This window comes from Borostomias antarcticus (assembly GCF_949987555.1).
Source record: "Borostomias antarcticus genome assembly, chromosome: 17".
NCBI classification, from domain to species: Eukaryota; Metazoa; Chordata; class Actinopteri; order Stomiiformes; family Stomiidae; genus Borostomias; species Borostomias antarcticus.
The window spans coordinates 17049060-17067862 of record NC_140250.1 but is presented as its reverse complement, the minus strand read 5'-3'; the positions used below and the strand labels follow the sequence as shown (position 1 = coordinate 17067862).

The 18803-nt window shown below is 43.5% G+C and overlaps 1 protein-coding gene across 1 annotated transcript in view; it reads right to left on the bottom strand.

Annotated features, from left to right (window-relative positions):
* spegb (striated muscle enriched protein kinase b) overlaps positions 1-18803 on the bottom strand; it is a gene marked incomplete at its 5' end in the record, with an annotated part of 39818 nt that overhangs the window by 6883 nt on the left and 14132 nt on the right. Inside the window, 28 exons of the mRNA XM_084451508.1 lie at positions 26-148; positions 1051-1218; positions 1684-1800; positions 2156-2305; positions 2658-5382; positions 5535-5603; positions 5746-5788; positions 5901-6053; positions 6200-6226; positions 6347-6519; positions 6719-6796; positions 6921-6978; positions 7888-8088; positions 8926-9025; positions 9175-9343; positions 9553-9665; positions 10318-10490; positions 10723-10846; positions 11379-11585; positions 12392-12496; positions 12788-12907; positions 13295-13524; positions 13949-14138; positions 14570-14728; positions 15422-15682; positions 16131-16306; positions 16476-16564; positions 17020-17186. Of these exons, the coding sequence (XP_084307634.1) occupies positions 26-148; positions 1051-1218; positions 1684-1800; positions 2156-2305; positions 2658-5382; positions 5535-5603; positions 5746-5788; positions 5901-6053; positions 6200-6226; positions 6347-6519; positions 6719-6796; positions 6921-6978; positions 7888-8088; positions 8926-9025; positions 9175-9343; positions 9553-9665; positions 10318-10490; positions 10723-10846; positions 11379-11585; positions 12392-12496; positions 12788-12907; positions 13295-13524; positions 13949-14138; positions 14570-14728; positions 15422-15682; positions 16131-16306; positions 16476-16564; positions 17020-17186 (6468 nt within the window). The remainder of the gene's footprint in view (positions 1-25; positions 149-1050; positions 1219-1683; positions 1801-2155; positions 2306-2657; positions 5383-5534; positions 5604-5745; positions 5789-5900; positions 6054-6199; positions 6227-6346; positions 6520-6718; positions 6797-6920; positions 6979-7887; positions 8089-8925; positions 9026-9174; positions 9344-9552; positions 9666-10317; positions 10491-10722; positions 10847-11378; positions 11586-12391; positions 12497-12787; positions 12908-13294; positions 13525-13948; positions 14139-14569; positions 14729-15421; positions 15683-16130; positions 16307-16475; positions 16565-17019; positions 17187-18803) is intronic.

The following is an 18803-nucleotide window of genomic DNA, read 5'->3' as shown; positions in this document are numbered from 1 at the left end:
ACAGATGCAGTAGTCGTGGACTCACCCTCTGCCTTCCTCTCCAGGGAGTATGTGCAGGGGGCCATGGTGTCTGAGGGTCTCCAGAGGACCAGAGCTGTGTTCTTATACCTCTGGGGGACCTCCGGGGTTCCAGGACGGTTAGGCAGACCTGAGAACAGGAATCAGAACCATTAGTAGAACAATACAATGCTGTTCAATACTGATTTGTAATCTGGGAAGAAGTAATCAGAAACCACAAATAACCTTCCTGAAGAATGGTGAATCATACACTCAAGCACTCCCCCACATTCATGGTCCCAATGGTCACACACACAGGCACGCGCACATACACACACACTCTTACGCACGCATGCACGCACGCACGCACGCGCGCACACATTTATTAATGTCCATATAGGGAAAATTACATACAGTGACACAAATATTAAATATGCAGTCTCAATGCATGGACCAGCGGCATAACTTTCTTTTTCACACATCTTTCAAGGGTACAAGTAGCAGCGTCTCCACCATATATGGCGGCTGCCTATGACAGAGCAGGACTTACAATACAAGGCTTTTAGCCCTCTTTTTGGGCGATCCCAGTTGTTGGGGCCCTCTGATGACCAATTTATGTGTATATCCTAGAATGCTAAATATGAACACAAGGAGTCTGCATCTGTACCCTAGCTCTGAGATGGTATTTGGGAGAGGTTGGTACTTAATGACCTTGGTCATGAAGGCTTCCTCTAGGCTAGGGTCAAATGTGCAGGCTACCTCCATGACAAACACCTCTCTGGATACGTCACTGACCACAACAACAACAACAACATCTGGTGTATTAGCAGACAAATGTGTAAAAGTGTCCGGCTTACTGCAGAGATTAAACATGGTGGGATTGACACAGGAATGTTTGTACATTCTCACTGAGGTTGGAAAATGAGATATGTCCTTTACTATCAAGTCCACTATTCTGTCATGACGTTTCGTTTGTAGGAATAACAGCCATTCAAGGTGTGTGACACACACACGCACACACACACACACGTACACACACAGCCTGTAACTTACGGGCGAGGGACAGGGTGCAGGAGCTGGAGACAGCGGCCAAAGGGTTGGTGGCCACACACTCGTAAAGCCCTGCGTCCTTCTTGGTGGTCTTCATGATCATCAGCAGCTGCCTGCCGTCAGGGCAGGAGATCATGTTCATCCTGGCATCGATCTCCAACGGCTTCTTGTCTGAGGACAAACGTTGTAACAGATCTTTAATGGGAAACATCATTAAAGACATGTTTGCATCATCGTGACAAGCTTAAACATGTCAAATGGTCTGTGTTGCCATTTGCCTGTAAGCTGTATGGAAAAAAAAAGTTAACTCTAACTCTTGATTTCCTTGATTGTTCTAGGTATCATAAAGCCAAATGATCAATAATGAGAAAACACGACAATGACAGCTGATTTGACTCTTTTACATCGTCATAAATGCCAGCACACAGTAGCCTATTCACATTTTTGTAATACTGCTGATGCTACAGTAGCATTTGGCTCCAAAACAAAATAGCCCACTTAGAGATTTTTGTCGCATTCGAATACACATTTTTCATTATTGATCCATATTAAACCAGCAAAGTCACATTACCATACAGTAGAAGCCTCTAAACAAGGAGATCAGTTTGGTTGTGAAGACTACTTAAGAGGACAGACCTTTTGTCCAGTGGATCTTTGGGTGGGGGCTGCCGGCTGGGAGGCAGCTGAGGGTGATGGGGTCTCCCTCCAGGAGGACATGGTCCCTCAGCTTGATATGGAACACAGGAGGGAAGTCTACAGGTAGAGAGAGAAATGTCTGTAGCAGACTTGGACAGCCTGAAGCCAACAAGACAGAGGAACGAAGGCACTGAATTGAAAGACTTTGTTCGGTTATGTAACTTTTAACCGTAACTTATGTTAAGTTTTGTGTTTTAAATAAATTAATGTATTTTCAGCACTGCCGGTAGTGCCCTTGTGGCAAAGTATTTTGTAGCTGCTGTAACTACATACTGTAAGTAACAATGACATTCTGACTACATGACATGGCTCGTAAAAAAAAAAAAGGATCTCTACGACCAATAACAGCTCTCCCAGGTACGGTCACATGGGCAGGAAAAACTCATTGCTTCACCAATCATGCATTGCCTACCAGCGGCCAGTCTGGAGTACTGGCGGGAGCCCAGGGAGCCATTTTCTCTGGCGATGGCCGTGGGGATGTCAGGCTGTGATACTGTCTTGTCCCTCCTACCTCTGGTCAGACCCCATCGATCCCAACGAGATCTACGTTCAGCCTCTGCGCCTGTGGGAGGGAAGAAATATAACTGAAACTGAAATCAACAGAAATGGTAATGAAGAAAAAACGTTAGGTTAGAACAAATGTGGAACAGGTCCTTGCTTCCCACCTACATTTAAGTATGCCTATGTGATAACAAAGATTCTCACTCCCACATAAAACTCACATGGGAGGAAAAAAAGTCCAAATACTATGAATAGCAGTGTGTTGTGATGAACCCAGTCTGGTTTGGTCTTATTTGCTCAGTATACATGTATTGTTTACTTGATTAATCATTAACACAAATGGAGTATTTTCATGGTAGAACAGCCAATATTATTTCTACAGTAGGCGAGGCAAAAGAGAAAAATAATAATACCTTTGGATGCTGTTTCTAATTTGACACTGGACATGGACCCCAAAGTCTCAGAGGAGTCAGCAGGTCCTGATTGAGAAGCCAATTGGTTCTGAGGGATGGCCGTACTCTTTAAACCACGATTCTCTGAAGTTGATCTGCGCAGCATGGAGAGTATGGGAGGTCTTTTGCTTTCCGACTTGCCCTCTTTGTCATCCACCCTTCTCTCCTCAGAGACGCTGCGAATCTTCATGGAGATCCCGGCCACCGTTGATTCGATCTTCCTGCGCATGGCTAGAACAGGTGACTCGCTGAGCTTCTTTGAGTCCTTCACCTCTTCTGACGGCGCATCGTGTTCTCCGTCCATTCTCGTCATCTCTACATCTTTCTTTTCCAGGGAACCTCTTCGGCCAAGAGCCCAGGAAAGCCTGCGCATTGGGCCGACCGGTTCTTCCTCTTTGGGCTTCTCTTCCTTGCGCTCTGTTGATGGGGCCCTCTTCAGGCGCATGGAGAGCCGCCTCATGAACCCTTGGTCCTTCTGAGCCTCACGGAGGTCTTGGACCGACTTGGACTTCTCTTCCAGCCTTCTGGGGGCAATCTCCAAGGGTGCGCCAATGGGCCCATGTCGGTACACCTCCTCACCCAACTCCGCAGAACCTGAAGATGTAATAGTTTTATCCTCATTCTTTGACCAGGACAGAAGTTTGAGGCCTCGGGTCAGGGAAGACTCACGCTTCTTGAAGCGGGCCTCAAATACCTCCTCAGAGGCAAGGTCCTTCAAGCTGCCCCCTAGTGGGAGCTCTTGACTGGGTGTGTGAAGAGGGAGAGTCTTGGTCGGACTTGGTTCTTTGGATAGCTGGTCGGGGGATGCCACCCTAGAGTACACTGCAGCATGTTCAGTTGTTGGCAGGATTACTGGTTTCGAAGGGCCAGGAATGTCAGGAGAGATGGGTTCAGGTGAAGGCAACCGTGTGGGCATGTATGCCGGTGATGAACCAAGGGCTGGGTCAACTACAGGTGTGGAAGGACCCAAAGGAGGGTTATTGAGAGTCTGGAGTGAGGGGACCATGATGGTCTGCATTATACTGGCATATGCAGAAGTTCTACCATCTGGGAGCATGACTCGAGCAGGGGGGGAGGGCGTCACATATGTTGACACAACCTTTCCTGGACTACTTGAATATACTTGTGGAGGTGTGACCATGACAGAACTGGTAGTAATGACCATCTCAGATTTAACTGGTGTCCTCACTTCCTCTTTAACCTCTTCCTCCACTTCTACTTCTATAGCTTTTGTTTCAGCAACAGTCTGAGTTCGCTCCTCAGTCTTCTTCACAACTTCCTCTTCTTCCTGTTCCTCCATTTTTTCCTCTAACATAAACCTTTGGGCCGTTGGAGGGGTAGGCTCCCTCTGGGGCACGCACTCTGGTTCAATCATTGGTTCCTCTGACATGCTCATGTCCTTCTCAGAGAAACCACTCATACTCGATCTTTCATCTGCATTACTATCTGTGGTCACACCATCTTGTTTTTCACTGAGAGACTCTTCGGCTTTGATTTCCTTGTCCATTGGTGAGTCTTCACACTCCATCTTGGTTGGACTCTCCTGACCCGCAGACGGTGGGGTGGGCGGTTTTGGGGAAGGATCCCTGGGAGTGACTGGCCGGGACTCCAGTTTGATTTGCTCAGTGAGGGCCGACATCGATATGGCCTCCTGGAGCCTTCGCTCTTCAATCTGCGCCAAAGGGATCTCTAAGGGGGCTCCGGAGCGTCTGTGCAGGGGCATAGGCTCTGTGTCACCCTGACTGAAGGATGCACTCTTACGGAGCACTTTAATCTTGGGTATATCGTCTCTGGGGGAGTCGCTGGAGGCTGCCCTAGTTAGTGGGGGGACACCCAGACGGGGTGCACGCGAGTGGCGCTCCAGGGACGATGCACGTTTTTCGTCACCCATACCCAACGTCTCCAAAAGTGGGCCCCGCAGTCCGCTCATCTTCTTGTCCACAGAGCCACCTCGGAGCAGCCTCTGCCTCATCATCTCCAGTTTAAGAGCATAGTCCTCCTGACTCATGTTGGCAGCTCCCGGACTGGCACTCCTCCTCGGCAGCTCCATGGACACTGCCTTTGTGAGGACTCTCCTGCCGTCCTCGGGCGTTCCCTCACCGGCGCCCTCCTCAGGTTTGATGTGGAGTAGCAGTGCGCTGTCGGCAGAACCGCCTCTACGCAGCTGTCCTCTCTTGCTGGCTGCCCCTTCAGGTTTGTCGGAGTCCATGCTCGATCCCCTACGCAAAGGCCTCCTCGACGGCTCGGGCCGCTGAGGCAACTCCGCAGGAGGCTCTTCATCGGAGGAGCCTTTCTCATTCTCTTGTGTAGACCTCTTCCTTTGCCGGCTCCTACCTGTGGATTCTTCGCCCTCGTTCTCCTTTCCTGTGGGTTCACACTCCATCACCTCCTGACCGTGAGCTACTGAGCCTGACTTATTGGCAGTCCCGTTTGGCCGGCCTGTCCCCTCCTCATCTCCCTGGATTTCATTTAGGGACATTCTAGATCCTGAAAATTCCATAGTGTTTGGCATCGGGATGAATGGCAGCTCATCGATGTCTTCATCGGAATCAGAGGATGATGACGGTGGTGGGGAACCTTCCTTTAGGTGTCTGGGTACTGCGATGGAGATATGGCTGGTGGAGTCATTTAGCAACTCGGGAATCGACCTCATGACCATTTTCGATTTATAGCTAATGAGAGAGCGCTGCAAAAGATAATCAAAAGAAAATGTAAACATTAGAAGAAGACAACAAAAAAACTAAAAAAAACAAAAAGCATAAATGAAAGAGGATCAAGAGATGCATGTCAGCTGTAAGAATAAAGAAATGTTGAAACAGAACTTGTCAGATACCTCACCTGCCACTTTCTACGGGATACAAACTTCTTGAGGGCCTCTGTGCTTATGGCTTTCCCCTTTGTCAGTGTCTGTATAACATAATGGACAAATGGGATTAGCTGTAATGTCTATTTCAGAATTGCTCAATACCTGAATATTGTAGTGAGACATCACAAGTCTAGTAAGAATGTCAATCAACAGTCAATAGGCTCATGAAATGTCTTACAGTACCTTGAACCAGGGATGGCGAAGACATTCTTGAGTATCAGGTCTCCTGTAGGTGTAGTAATAAACCATTGTGTGTAAGTCATGTATTGTGTGTAAGTCATGTATTGCAGTAACATTTATAGCAGTGTTATAATGATGAAGTGTGTTGTTCCACTCACAGCCTGTCTGCCACCAGCAGTTTGATGATGAATCCCTTGGCTTCTCGACAGAGGTCAGCAAACATGCTCTCCTCAAATGCCACGTTGTAGTTTCTGATGTTGAGTACAGAGCTGCGATCGTTTTCACCAGCAAATGGAGACACTCCCGTCAGGCTGAAATACAGACACACTGATTTATTTCCATTTCACTTACTGTTAAACTGAAACCTCAAGAATAGTAGCATACAAATGCAGAACACAAATACAAATCGCTTCTGAAGCATGCATACACAAAATGGCAAATACTTCTATTCACTTACCACAGATATGCAATGACTCCAATCGGCCTAGGGATAAAAGTTGAGGATTTGAAGTGGAAATTAGATATATTTGAGATATAAATCTTATATAAGAATAAGATATAAAACTTTTTTTCTCAATTTTTGCATAGGCTCCAGATTTCTTACCAGATGTCAGTTGCCTTGGACACAGGAGTCTGATTGACAATTTCTGGGGCCACAAATTCTGGCGTGCCATATTTGCAGTACTGAGCATCATCAGGTGTGATCTCCATTGCATTGCCGAAATCACAGATTCTGATCTGATCGCCATGGGGATCGGCCATGAGAATGTTGTCAGGCTGTGAGGAGAGATCAATCAAATTACATCCTAAATAATCATGAATCATAATGAAACAAAATAATAATTTGTACTTCAAAATCTAGGGGCCATAATCTGGATCCTGTCGGTATTCAAATTGGACATGATGTAAATAGTAAAATAAATATAGAATTTTAAAAAGCCAGGCTGTAATACAGCTTTAACTCAATGAAACATACCTTGATGTCCAAATGTATGATATTTTGATGGTGAAGATAATCCATTCCCTCCAGCAGCTGTCTCATGCAGGAGCGGATCTGTAAGCACACCACACACATGGAAATGTTACTGTAATGTTAATGTCATGTTATTGTGATCACGTTTGCAGAATCAATATAGACAGCTGGAGGGGGTAACTCTAAACAAAGTGACTAAACTTACATCAGACTCCATCACTGTAGATTTCTTGGTAAACCTCTCCAGTAGCTCCTCATTGCAACTTCACATATTGATTAAGGAGATATTACTTTCTTTTTCAATCTGAATATTTAATTCAGTACAAAAAGGGGTTTCAGGTATTGTTATTATGCATCCTACTAGCAGGGGCACTGCCAGGAATTTTGTGCTCCCTGAAAAAGATGGTGTCCACCCCAAAGCGCAGCATGCCCATGGTGATGCCGGCTCAAACAAGAACCGTTACCAGGCCCACACACACCTCTGTAACTCAACTACTATTTAAACAAAGCCCTAGGCTTTACTATTTTATATTCTACCGTATGATGAAATGAGAGATGCACTTTTTAGTTGAATGACTTCTATCTCTAATCATTTCTTGTGGTTAGATGACTATGAAAGAATTGAACTATGCTTCAGAAAACTATTTTTTGTAGGAAATGTTATTTGTAAAACATGGGAGATAATTTGTTTATTATTATTATTATTATTTTTATTTCATTTTATTGTACATAATAATACATAATGTATGTACCATGTCTTATACTGTAAGCTCATGCAGGCTAGGCACCTCGAGTGCATGACAAATCAATCAATTAACCAACCAGAAAAATAATTACAGCAATTACACTTCGTTTAGCTTTGTTAATGGTGACTTATATGGTGATGTGTGCAGCATGTAACAAAATACATGCTTAAAAAAGCCCTTAACTATCAGAAAATGAATTACAGAGACACTTGTTTAAATATTATGGATAAACATTCATACTCCGCTTTCAAAACACGATCTGTGTAGAAGGTCACAGGTCACTTTAACACAATGCTGATGGCGACTCAATACAACGCTTGTAGTGTAGTTGAGTCATTAGTCTCAAATATCATTCTCTTTTCTCTTCAAGATGATCAACTTTAAAGGCACCTGCCATTATTTAAGTGTGAAACCAGACAAGGATACATCTCTGTGATGATGATGACGGCGTTCTTCTTCTCGAAGGCGTCGTGGAAGTAGAGGATTCTCTCGTGGTCCAGGCGAGACAGGAGTTTCATCTCCCTCAGGGCCGAGGCTTTCCTCTTCGCTCTGGCTGAGATGAACTTGGCGGCGTACTCCATCTTCCCCACCTTCTGGGTCACTCGTTTCACATAGGAGAAAGCCCCTCTGGAGCACAAAGACAGAGGATGTTTTACTGACATTCATCTTTCCAGCTACGGGGGCTCTAAAGTTTCAGACAGAGCAGCCAGTAAAAAAAAAAGGGTTGCTGGAGTAATGGCCTGTCGGTAGAATCATGGTTTGTCATTTTGGAACTATTCATAGAATAATACATGGGCATTGTGCAATGTGCATATATAACCATGTAGACTGGAATTATGAGCGCTACCCTTAGTCAATGTAATGTATTACTTTTTAGTACCAGCCACATTATTGTCATTGAAAAGCCCATCAGACTACCACTGAGAGATAATGACAGCTAGTCCTGTGGGGGAGTGGTTTGGGGCGAGGTTAACCAGTTACTGTTCCCTCCCATTACCTGGTTGTGAGAAGTGTGAACAGCTCTGAATCTTTGAAACCCTTTTTCTCTGCTTAGTGATTTCAGGTTACCAACATTCACAGAAGCATATCTTCCTCAAATATTTACAAATTTCAATGCATGGCACATCATCTGAATGCTTACAATTTACACTTTCATAATCTGTAAAAAAAGAAAAATGACCTTGGCAGACATCAGGACCAAACCTCTGGTGGCAGTCACATTTCAATCAAAAGTAGATCTATTCAAGTCGGATTGGTTTTCAGTTCAGTGGCATGTTTAAAATAGGTAAATTCCGAAATACAGACAGTGTGTGCCTCAGTTGGTTAGAGTAACTTCTGTGAAACTTGTTATGTCAATGAAACTGCTAAATAGACAATTAATTTTAGCTTGCCTGCTTGAAGGAAATTGTCTTTAAAATGAACTGGAATTTGTGTTTGCCTTGGCTCTCCTAACAGTAGACTCACCTCCCGATTTCCTTGTGGATGTCATAGTAGTCTGTCAGCCTTCGTCTCTTCCTCAGAATGGTCTCCTCATCCTCCATGGAATCCTCCTTGTCCTTTTGAACTGGATCATGTGCACATGCAAGTGAGGATCACACAATATTGATAGAGAAAACATTTCACAGTGTGACCGTCAGACTGCACATCATTCTGACTGTATAATTAGGTAATAATATTTACAGAGGACAAATTTAGAGTGCCCTGTAGGATCACCTGGTTGCACAGTGAGCTCCGCCTTGCAGGACACGGATCCGGACAGGTTCTTAGCCGTGCAGGTGTACACGCCGGAGTCGTCCTCACGCGTGTTCAGAACCACCAGAGAACACTCGTTGTCGTCGTACACGAAGGTGAAGTGACTGCTCTCTGACAGTAGTGTGTCATCCTGGAAATGACAGAACAACAAAACTTAGTCAAAGTAGTCATTTTTCAATAGTCTATTTTGACTAGACTATAGACTATTTTGATCAATAGTCAAGATTTTTACACATACATACACACACAAACACACACTCACAAACACACACACACACACACAGTCACAGACACGCACACACACACACACAAACACGCACACAAAAGTCTGTATTGAACCTTAAACCACAAGATGTCAGGGACAGGCTTGCCCTCCACGACCACAGCGAAGCGGGGCGTCTCCCCTACGCGCACATCCAGGTCCTCCATGATGCTCTCAAACGTTGGTGGTGCTGTAGAGAGGACATGAGAGAAAAGGCTTGATTCTCCTCCTATTTATAGCCTTTATTTTACCAGGAAACACCCATTGAGTCTCTTGTGCAAGGGCTGGCCTGGTCAAGAATATGCCAGTCAATCAATAAAACATTGGAGAACATGATGCAAAACATACAGTGAGAGCAAAGACATACTGTACACAACAATACATCAGTGAAAGCAGATCCAGCCTATTAAAAAATCATTTACACTCCTCAATAACAGAGTTTTGAGCATGAGTTTTAAATTCCTGCCAAAACAACACGCATCTGGAATAATAATTGAATTGAATAAATTACTGTATCATCTAATTTAGATGCAGCTTGGCTGGCTGTATCCAAATTTCCAGTTCATTTACAGTACAAAAACACAGAACAATACAGGAGCTATGAAACGGTAGATGAAATAGGGGAAGCCAGGTGAATTTGAACTTCTCCATAATTAACTCATAATAGTAGAGATTAAGAATTTAATGGAATTGATAAACCACTCAATGGCTGTGACCATATTAGTCAATTTCAATATAAAATTGTCAAATTCAGAAGTAAATATCACTTTCAAATTCAGTTTTATGTCAATTGTCAATCCCTGCCCATCCCAGGCCTATGAGAGGACATCTGAAAGACCCACCTGCCATCTCCACATTGAACTGGCAGGTCTCGCTGCCGAACCTGTTGGAGGCCACACACGTCAGCTGGCCCACATCCGCACTCTTGACCCTCAGGATCTTCAGCGTGTGCTGGTCATCGTCAGGCATGCTCATCTCATATAGACCAGGTCTGCTGGCTAGGACCATCCCCCTCCTAAATGCATGGGACATCATGTCAGTTATATGGGCACTGGAAAACAAGGCAGCTTTTGTCTCAGAGTCATTTGAAGGTTTTCCAGATATAGCTCAAAACTAGTCTGAGACTATAACATATGTCAATATGTTAAAATCTACAAGTCATCTGACATTAATCCGTCATTAAGTTGGTTAGAGATGCATGCATTTTCCCAAGTCCTAAAATAATTGGACTGCAGGTTGTGACTTGCTTTTTCCAGATGACTGTTGCATTGACGTGGTTGAGGGTGATAGTGATGGTGACTGACTGGTTCTCCATCACGTAGACAATGTCTGGCTTGTCAATGATCACCGGGGCCTCCTGGAGATATGGACCTTGGGAAAATATAACATTATTATACCACAAAGATTTTTCGTTTATTATTCCATCGATTTTAACTGCAGCCCACCCAAGTATTTTCTCATTGTTGGCTTGGAACAGCATTCGGAAGAAGGTAATAAAGGAGCATAGCTCAACTTAAAATGTGTTACATGAACATATTACGTTAATATATTTGTAATTTCTCCCAGCTCATTATGAATACCATGTTTCATATAAGGGCAAACAGGTTTTCAATAATACCACTGCAGCTCTGAATCTGTTGCTCCATATATTATTACATATGGATGGATATTCATATTTGAATGGTGTTAAGTGAGGTTGTGGGGGTTGTGCAATGGGTCAAGGTCTTTTTTTCACTGGGTACGTGCAATATGGGTTATGTGCAATATATGTATTATGTGCAACATGGGATATGTGTTTTCTGTTTCTTTATGGAGGCGATCTATATATAAATGCGCAGTATTGAGTCCAAGACAAATTTCCCTAAGGGGACAATAGAGTATATGGTATGGTATCACATGGTACCTCTATCCAGAAGCTGCACTGGGTCAGTGACAGGAGAGGGTTTGCTGAAGGCCTTGGTGGTGATGGACAGGATTCGGAAGGCGTAGCGGACCCCTTTGGAGAGCGTGGCGACTGTGTATGTGGTCTCCTTCAGGCTGGAGGCGATGATCGTCCACTGGATGGAGCCCAGCGCTTGCTGCTGGACGGCGTACATCAAAGTGTTGGGATCTGCAATTCAATTCAATTCAATTCAATTCAATTCAATTCAATTCAATTCAATTCAATTCAATTCATTTCAATTCAATTCAATTCAATTCAATTCAATTCAATTCAATTCAATTCAATTCAATTCAATTCAATTCAATTCAATTCAATTCAATTCAATTCAAACCTTTATTTAAACTCGTGGGGCAATTGAGATTTCCCTCATTTCCAATGCCGACAAGCTCACAAGCAAACACAAACATCAACAAAACATAAGCAATTTACAACAATAATACAATTAAGATCCAAAACAGTGACAAGTTGAGGAACAAATGTCTAGAGCCACGGCTCTGAACTCCGTATCGGAGGGAAGCAGCTCTAGCTTCAATGTCTGTTAAAAACAAGAAGATCATTCGATCGAGTCTGATGAATTGCAAACGTTTCAATTGGAATCTGTTGAATCGTGGCTGTGTGCTGTCTGGCTGAGGCCTTGGAAAACACATCAGCTAAGGCTGGTTCTGCATGGTGACGTTGTTGTCTGACCTCAATTAATCCCACTCGTAGTCCACCTAGCACCTATCTCAATGGTTGACCACTCTCATATAAATCATATTTTCTGTCATGTGAATGTTTGTGGTTGTGTCTCTGTAAAGTGTCCAGCTGCAGTGATACTGTACATGTATGAATCTTCACTTATTTGGGAACATGAGCATTGTACTGTACATGGTACCTGTACCTGTATCTTGTGCATAAGATGAATAAACATTCATGAAACCTTGAAGACCATTTACCATATCAGTGTCAACATATAAGACGAAAGATGGCCGTACCGATAGAGGGATCCAGTCTTCTTGGTTTCTTCCATTTCAGGGTGATAGTTTTACCAGTGATGGACTGTACCACTGGGGGTCCTTCGGGGGGGTCTGGAAGAACATCTGTAAAGAGCCAAACACCAACGTATCGGGTAAATAGAAATGACAAGATGGCAGTGTCTCACATGTATATTAAAGGTGCTCGAGGTACAGTAAGATTTCAGTTTATTCATTTATCACGTTCTATAGTAGCAAATTAACCAGGTTAAATAAGCTACAGTATGCACAATGTGTTCCTGAATATTCCAAAGACTTAAATTCCAGGTTAGAAGGAATGGGCCACATTCCAGGAAATCAAATACCCTAAAGTGTCCCCTGCTAATTATTCCTAAAGGTGGTAGAACGTTCCCTCACCTGTGACATAGAGATGAGCGTAGCAGGTTGCCTTGCCCATCTTGTTGGAGATGACGCTCTTGTACACCCCTCCGTGGGCGTGTCTGACCGAGCGCAGGACCAGGCTGTGGATGTCTCTGACTGGAGGACAAGCAGAGGTTCGTGAAGTAAAAGGTGGGAGATGCACTGGAACATTCCAGAAAGTACAGCTAGTAGTACTTCAGACTCGTCTACTTGATCTAATCCTACGCTATCATGTTAGGTGAAATTCATGTTTTTTTCTGATAGCATTATTGATAATTTTTCCTGGAGATTGTTTAGAGAATGTATTTTTAGTTGACTTGGTAGATTAATGCAGTAGATTAATTCTCTTGGAAACACATAAGTAGCCTGGGGCCAAACTGATCTGTTTTCCTTCCCTTACTGGATGAGTTCTCACTGTGGTCAAGGGCAGCAAGATCATTTCCGCTTATAAAAGTTGATCACACTCAATGATAATATCACAACACAACTTTTAACGTTGCTCACATTGGGTCATCTTCCTGTCGTCTGTGCTGTTGATCTTCTTCCCGTTGTGGAACCAGACGATGGTGGGGTACGGCAGGCCGGCCACCTTGCACTTGAGCACCGCCTCCTTGCCCTCGATCACGTCCAGGTCGTACAGTGGCTTGATGAAGTCCGGCATGGTGAAGCGCTCCACCTCGTTCTCCGGCACCTCGGGCTCCTCGGGGATGGAGGGCATCTTCTCCAGCTTGGCCCTGGAGAAGAGGAGGAGAGGGGAGGAGAGGGGAGGAGAAGGGAGGAGAAGAAGGGAGGGGAAGAGGGGAGGAGAGGGGAGCCAGGGAGGAGAGGGGAGGAGCGAGGGAGGAGAAGGGAGGAGAAGGGATGAGAAGGGAGGAGCGGGGGAGGAGAGGGGAGGAGCGAGAGAGGAGAAGGGAGGAGAAGAAGGGAGGAGAGGGTCCGAGGGAGGGAGGGAGAGCGAGGGAGAAGTGAGGGAATGATACAGGATGTATGAGGGAGGAAAGCAAAGGGAAATGGGAGATGGAGGGAGGAGAAACAGGTGGGGAGAAGGGAGAGTTAACACCAAGAAGCACTAGAGCAGGGAGGTACAGTAACATGTCTTTTTCCTTGGGTACTTTCTGTGAAGCGTTTTGTTGTGAACAACACGTGAACGTGATGTACATTTGCGAGGAGATGGCGGGCCGAGGTTCTTGCACGTAGAGCTCAGCAGAGCTCTCTGCCTCGCCTTGGGCGTTGCGCGCCACCACCGTGTAGAAACCCTCGTCCTCGTTGGTGACGTGGGAGATGATCAAGGAGTGACGGCCACCCTCCTGCACCACATGCACGTCATCCCTCTCCACCAGCGGGTGATCTGGGGAGAGACAACACAGGATATTGGGAACACTGGGGCTCTTGGGACCACAAGCTGCTTTGCTTGCCTGATATAATAATACTATCGATGTTAGTGAGATCAATTCCATTTCACATGAGATCTCCTGAGATCAATTCCATTTCTGTGACTTGTCTCTTGAGGTAAGTCACTGGTATGTAGTCAGGGGATTCTAATTTGCATAGATGTATTAATTACATTATCATAAACTCACATTGTTCTCTGTGTGTGAGAGCTGTGGAGGGATTCTTTACAAATGTGTTGTGCACATAAGTCTAGTATACGTGCATTTCTATAAAAATCCTCCTGTCATTTACTGTTTTTGTCTTTTGTATATTATGTAAATTCTACCTTCAATAGAACTGACAAAAGCCCCGTCATTAACATCGTGCAGGTTGAACGTTGTTTCCTACCGAAGTGGCTCCAGGTGACCCTAGGGGGCGGAGTCCCGCTGACCTTACAGTCGAACCTGGCGTTGCGCCCCTCGATCACCTCCAAGACGTCCAGCTTCCTGGTAAAGAGAGGCTCGAACGAGGGGACCACTTTGAGTCTGCCACTTGACATCAGCTCCTCTGCAACAAAATTATTCAATTCAATTCAATTCAATTTAATTTATTTAAATCAGTACAGTGCATATTGATGAACATGTACAATACATGTAAATATGCCAGATTGTAGCCCAGATGCTAGTTTCCATTTAGGCAGGTTGATGTTAAAAAACAAAGTTACAAGAGGTAAATTAAGCAATGATTGATTATTGTGTGGCTACAGCCATGTCGTTTTTTCATAAGGTGCATTTCTTTCTGGCACAGGTATTCATATACAGTACAAACAGTAGGAAAGTCAACAGATTCTGTTTACTTGTCCAAATATGACATCTACCAACTTGCACACACAATTTGATACTGCATATTGATGATTCATCTACATTTCACACTGCATAACACTGCATAACCTACAGTAGGTATGCGAAAAAATGCGAGAGAAGGATTGCCACTGCTATTTATTGAAGAGTGACATTCAGTTGACGTTAAAAGATGTAGTGTTTATTCTCAACAGTCCCGTCTTAAAATGAAAGCCTCCACCCTTGATAAGAAAGGTGAAATTAGGTGAACCAGGGTGCGAGATTACTTTTCGAACACCATAGAGTTTAGGGTTAAGGTTAGGTTTAGGGTGAGGGTCAGGTGTAGGGTTAGGGTTAGGTGTAGGGTTAGGGTTGCGAAACGCGTAGACGCAACCAGGGTCAAGTGTGGCGTGACCTTCACCTTTGGCTGTGCTCAGCTTGCACGTGTATGTCCCGCTGTCGTCCTCGTGCACCGAGTTGAGCAGCAGTCGGCACCTCCTCCCGTCAAAATGCATCTTGCAGTTGAGCAGGGCTGGCTGGATCAGCTTCCCATCCGCCAGCCAATCCACATCAGTGTCCTGTGGACCAATCACGTGGCACTCAAACAGAACTGTCTCGCCAGCCTTAGCGATGATGTCCCTGACCGGGCGGAGGACCGAGAGGCCGGGCTCTGCAGGCGACGCTGGAGAATAAGGATGATATTATAGAACTTGAGGGAAAAATATTGTGTGAATTCATGCTCATAAATAATAGCATTCCAGCCCTTGACTCTGGGTAGGTGATTTTACTGTGGACCAACCAAAAGGTTTTTGTGATTATTTGTCAGATGGTAATGTCGCTACATGGACTTACTGGTTAACAAAATAATGAAACAAGTTGAAACTGATTTACAATAATTCCAAGAAAGAAATATCCAACGATATTGTTGGATGAGGGGTACTGTTAAGAAAAAAAAATAGCAATATGCTGTAGTAATATTACTAGATAGCCGACTAATATACTAATATTCTACAGGATACTTTTCACAAACCTTTATAACAGTGTTTTTATGATGATATTTTTGTATATTTAAAGGACACTCTTATTTTGATATTTGGCATAAGTAGAGAGAGAGAAAAAAAAAAGTTTACCTTTGACCTCTAGTCTGCTCTCACACTGCTTTGTCCCATACTCGTTGATGATCTTACAGGTGTACACTCCTCTGTCTGAATGCACCGCTGACTTGATGGTCATCTCAAACGCTCCATCCTCTTTCTCCTGGACGAGGTGGCGTGGGCCTGTTTTCACCGTCACTCTGTCCCTGAGCCTGAAATAGAGGAAGCATTCATGCATGGCTAATATGCCGAACAAAACACGGTATTGTTCATGCTCATGTTCATTTAAAATGCTGTTAAATGTTTTATCTAATCAACTGTCTGTATTTATTTACAGATTGATGGTAGGACAAAATAGCAAATTGATGGCGAGGGACCTACCAATAAAGCATGGGTTTGGGCTGCCCACTTATTCGCACAGACATGGTGACCTCTTGACCCTCTGTGACTGCTTGATCATTCATGGTGACCTGGGGAAATGGAGTGGGATCTTGAAATGGGTCATCTATAATATACATGTGAATGTGACATATCATCTATAATATACGTGTGCATGTGACATATCATCTATAATATACATGTGATCGTGACATATCATCTATAATATACATGTGAATGTGACATATCTATAATATACGTGTGAATGTGACATATCATCTATAACATACATGTGAATGTGACATATCATCGTATAATATACGTGTGCATGTGACATATCATCTATAATATACGTGTGAATGTGACATATCATCTGTAATATACAATATATCATGCAATGATCTGCAATGAACTGCATGTACTGCAGTGTGATAACCCACATTTACAGCCCAAACCATTGCCTCTATATTGAGTCAGCAAAGGCCCCTGGATAGGGCTGAGACGTTTGGGATTGGGCCTACTGTAGCACTACAGTACACTGGCTCACCAGGAAGGCTGGGGGCTCCTTGAACAAGGGGTTGACTACCCTCTTAGGCTCTGGCCCTCCAAAATCCATGCCCTCCTCCAGGGGACTGAGGTACTCCTCGTCGGATGTGATGGGGCTGCTGATGTCCATAGGCACATCTAAGTTCCCCCTCGAATCCTGGAGGGGCTCTGTCAAACACAAACAAACGCTCCCATAGGTCACAGACACAGATGAGAAAGAGTGTAGTCTGAAATTATGGAGCTTTGTTATCGTATTGACAACAAACAACACAAACATTGGTTCAGTCACAAACTGTGTAACATATTTAAACATGGTGTTTTCCAGCATTGAAAGGGAGCTGGCAAAGGTGTCTCGGAAGGTGGACAATAGATGGGCAGGACATAATAGTCAATAGATGGGCAGGACATAATAGTCAATAGATGGGCAGGACATAATAGTCAGAGAAGTTAAGAGAACCCTAACATTGGAAATGTAGACATTTTAAGACATGTACTAAACTCTACAATATGATTCCATGTTGCACTTTCACAATTCTATGTACATCAGTGTGCAAATAAGTTAGTGTTGAAGTTCAGTAAATAAGTAAATAAGGTAGAAAATAGATGCTGTGAAAAGTTCTCCTCTTACCCTGGTATGTATTTATTACAGTAGGTTGGCTTATATATAAAAGTGACTCAAGCGCCTGTGATCTAAGCTTACAGGCGTTTAGATATAACAAGTGATCTAAACGCCTCTCAAATCTAAAATAGACTACTGTTGCTCGTGAGGATGCAGTTAAAAAACATATTTATGTGTCAAATAAATGTGCCAAATTCATAAGTAATCTTTCTATCAAAAGTGTTAATTGTATACTTCTGAATATTAACCTAGCTCTCTGTGTAATTTGAAGATACTGCTCGCTCATATTGCTGCCCTTTCACTCACTCTTATTCTAGGTCAAATATGAATATTTAATGTCTCCTTTATTTCTCCATTAGGTCTGCTGCAACTCTCAGTTCTTTTAAATCAAGACTGAAGACCTTTCTTTTTGCAGCTGCTTTTTATTAAATCAAATAATTATTAATTCATACACTGCACTGTAACTTTTATTCCTGTATTTTATTTTTCCAGCATTTTGCCCTTTTTTTTTTACATTTTGTTTCATCACTTTGTCTTGATGCTTTTAATGTCTCATGTAAAGCACTTTGAATTGCCTTGTTGCTGAAATGTGCTATACAAATAAACTTGCCTTGCCTTATTTCTATTCTGCAGAAATTAGTAAAACAATATTGAATCCCAGCTTTAGTTTTTGTTGCTGTGCATAACACAACATGGTCACGCTGTAATGTCTTCAAGATTGGACTGCATCCAACCAACAGCACTTTTATATCGAGAGAGACAATAGTCGGCTATGTCTTAACAATTTATAGGTTCAATTTTGTCCCTGGGTTGCTATGGTAACTGTAAGTGAGGCTGCTCAGCTGGGATATATTGCTCACACATTTTTGTAGAAGGAGATTAGACTACAAGTGAAGGGGTGATGTGAGAATTCAATGGAAAGTGCACATATTCCACCTCTATACTTACAAAAAAACAACAACACTGTGAATGAGAAACATTTTGTATAATATATTTATGGCCTGAAGGTTATTAGTTGGGTTTGAGCACACCGATTGGCAAAATCTTTGTAATTAAAGCTCTAGAAAACCATTTATCTTCTGCATTGATATTAGCTGACGATTGTTCTCAGTCAATAACTGCTTTAGCTCCCTGCCCAAATGCAGAGGCTTCGATGGGTACATTGA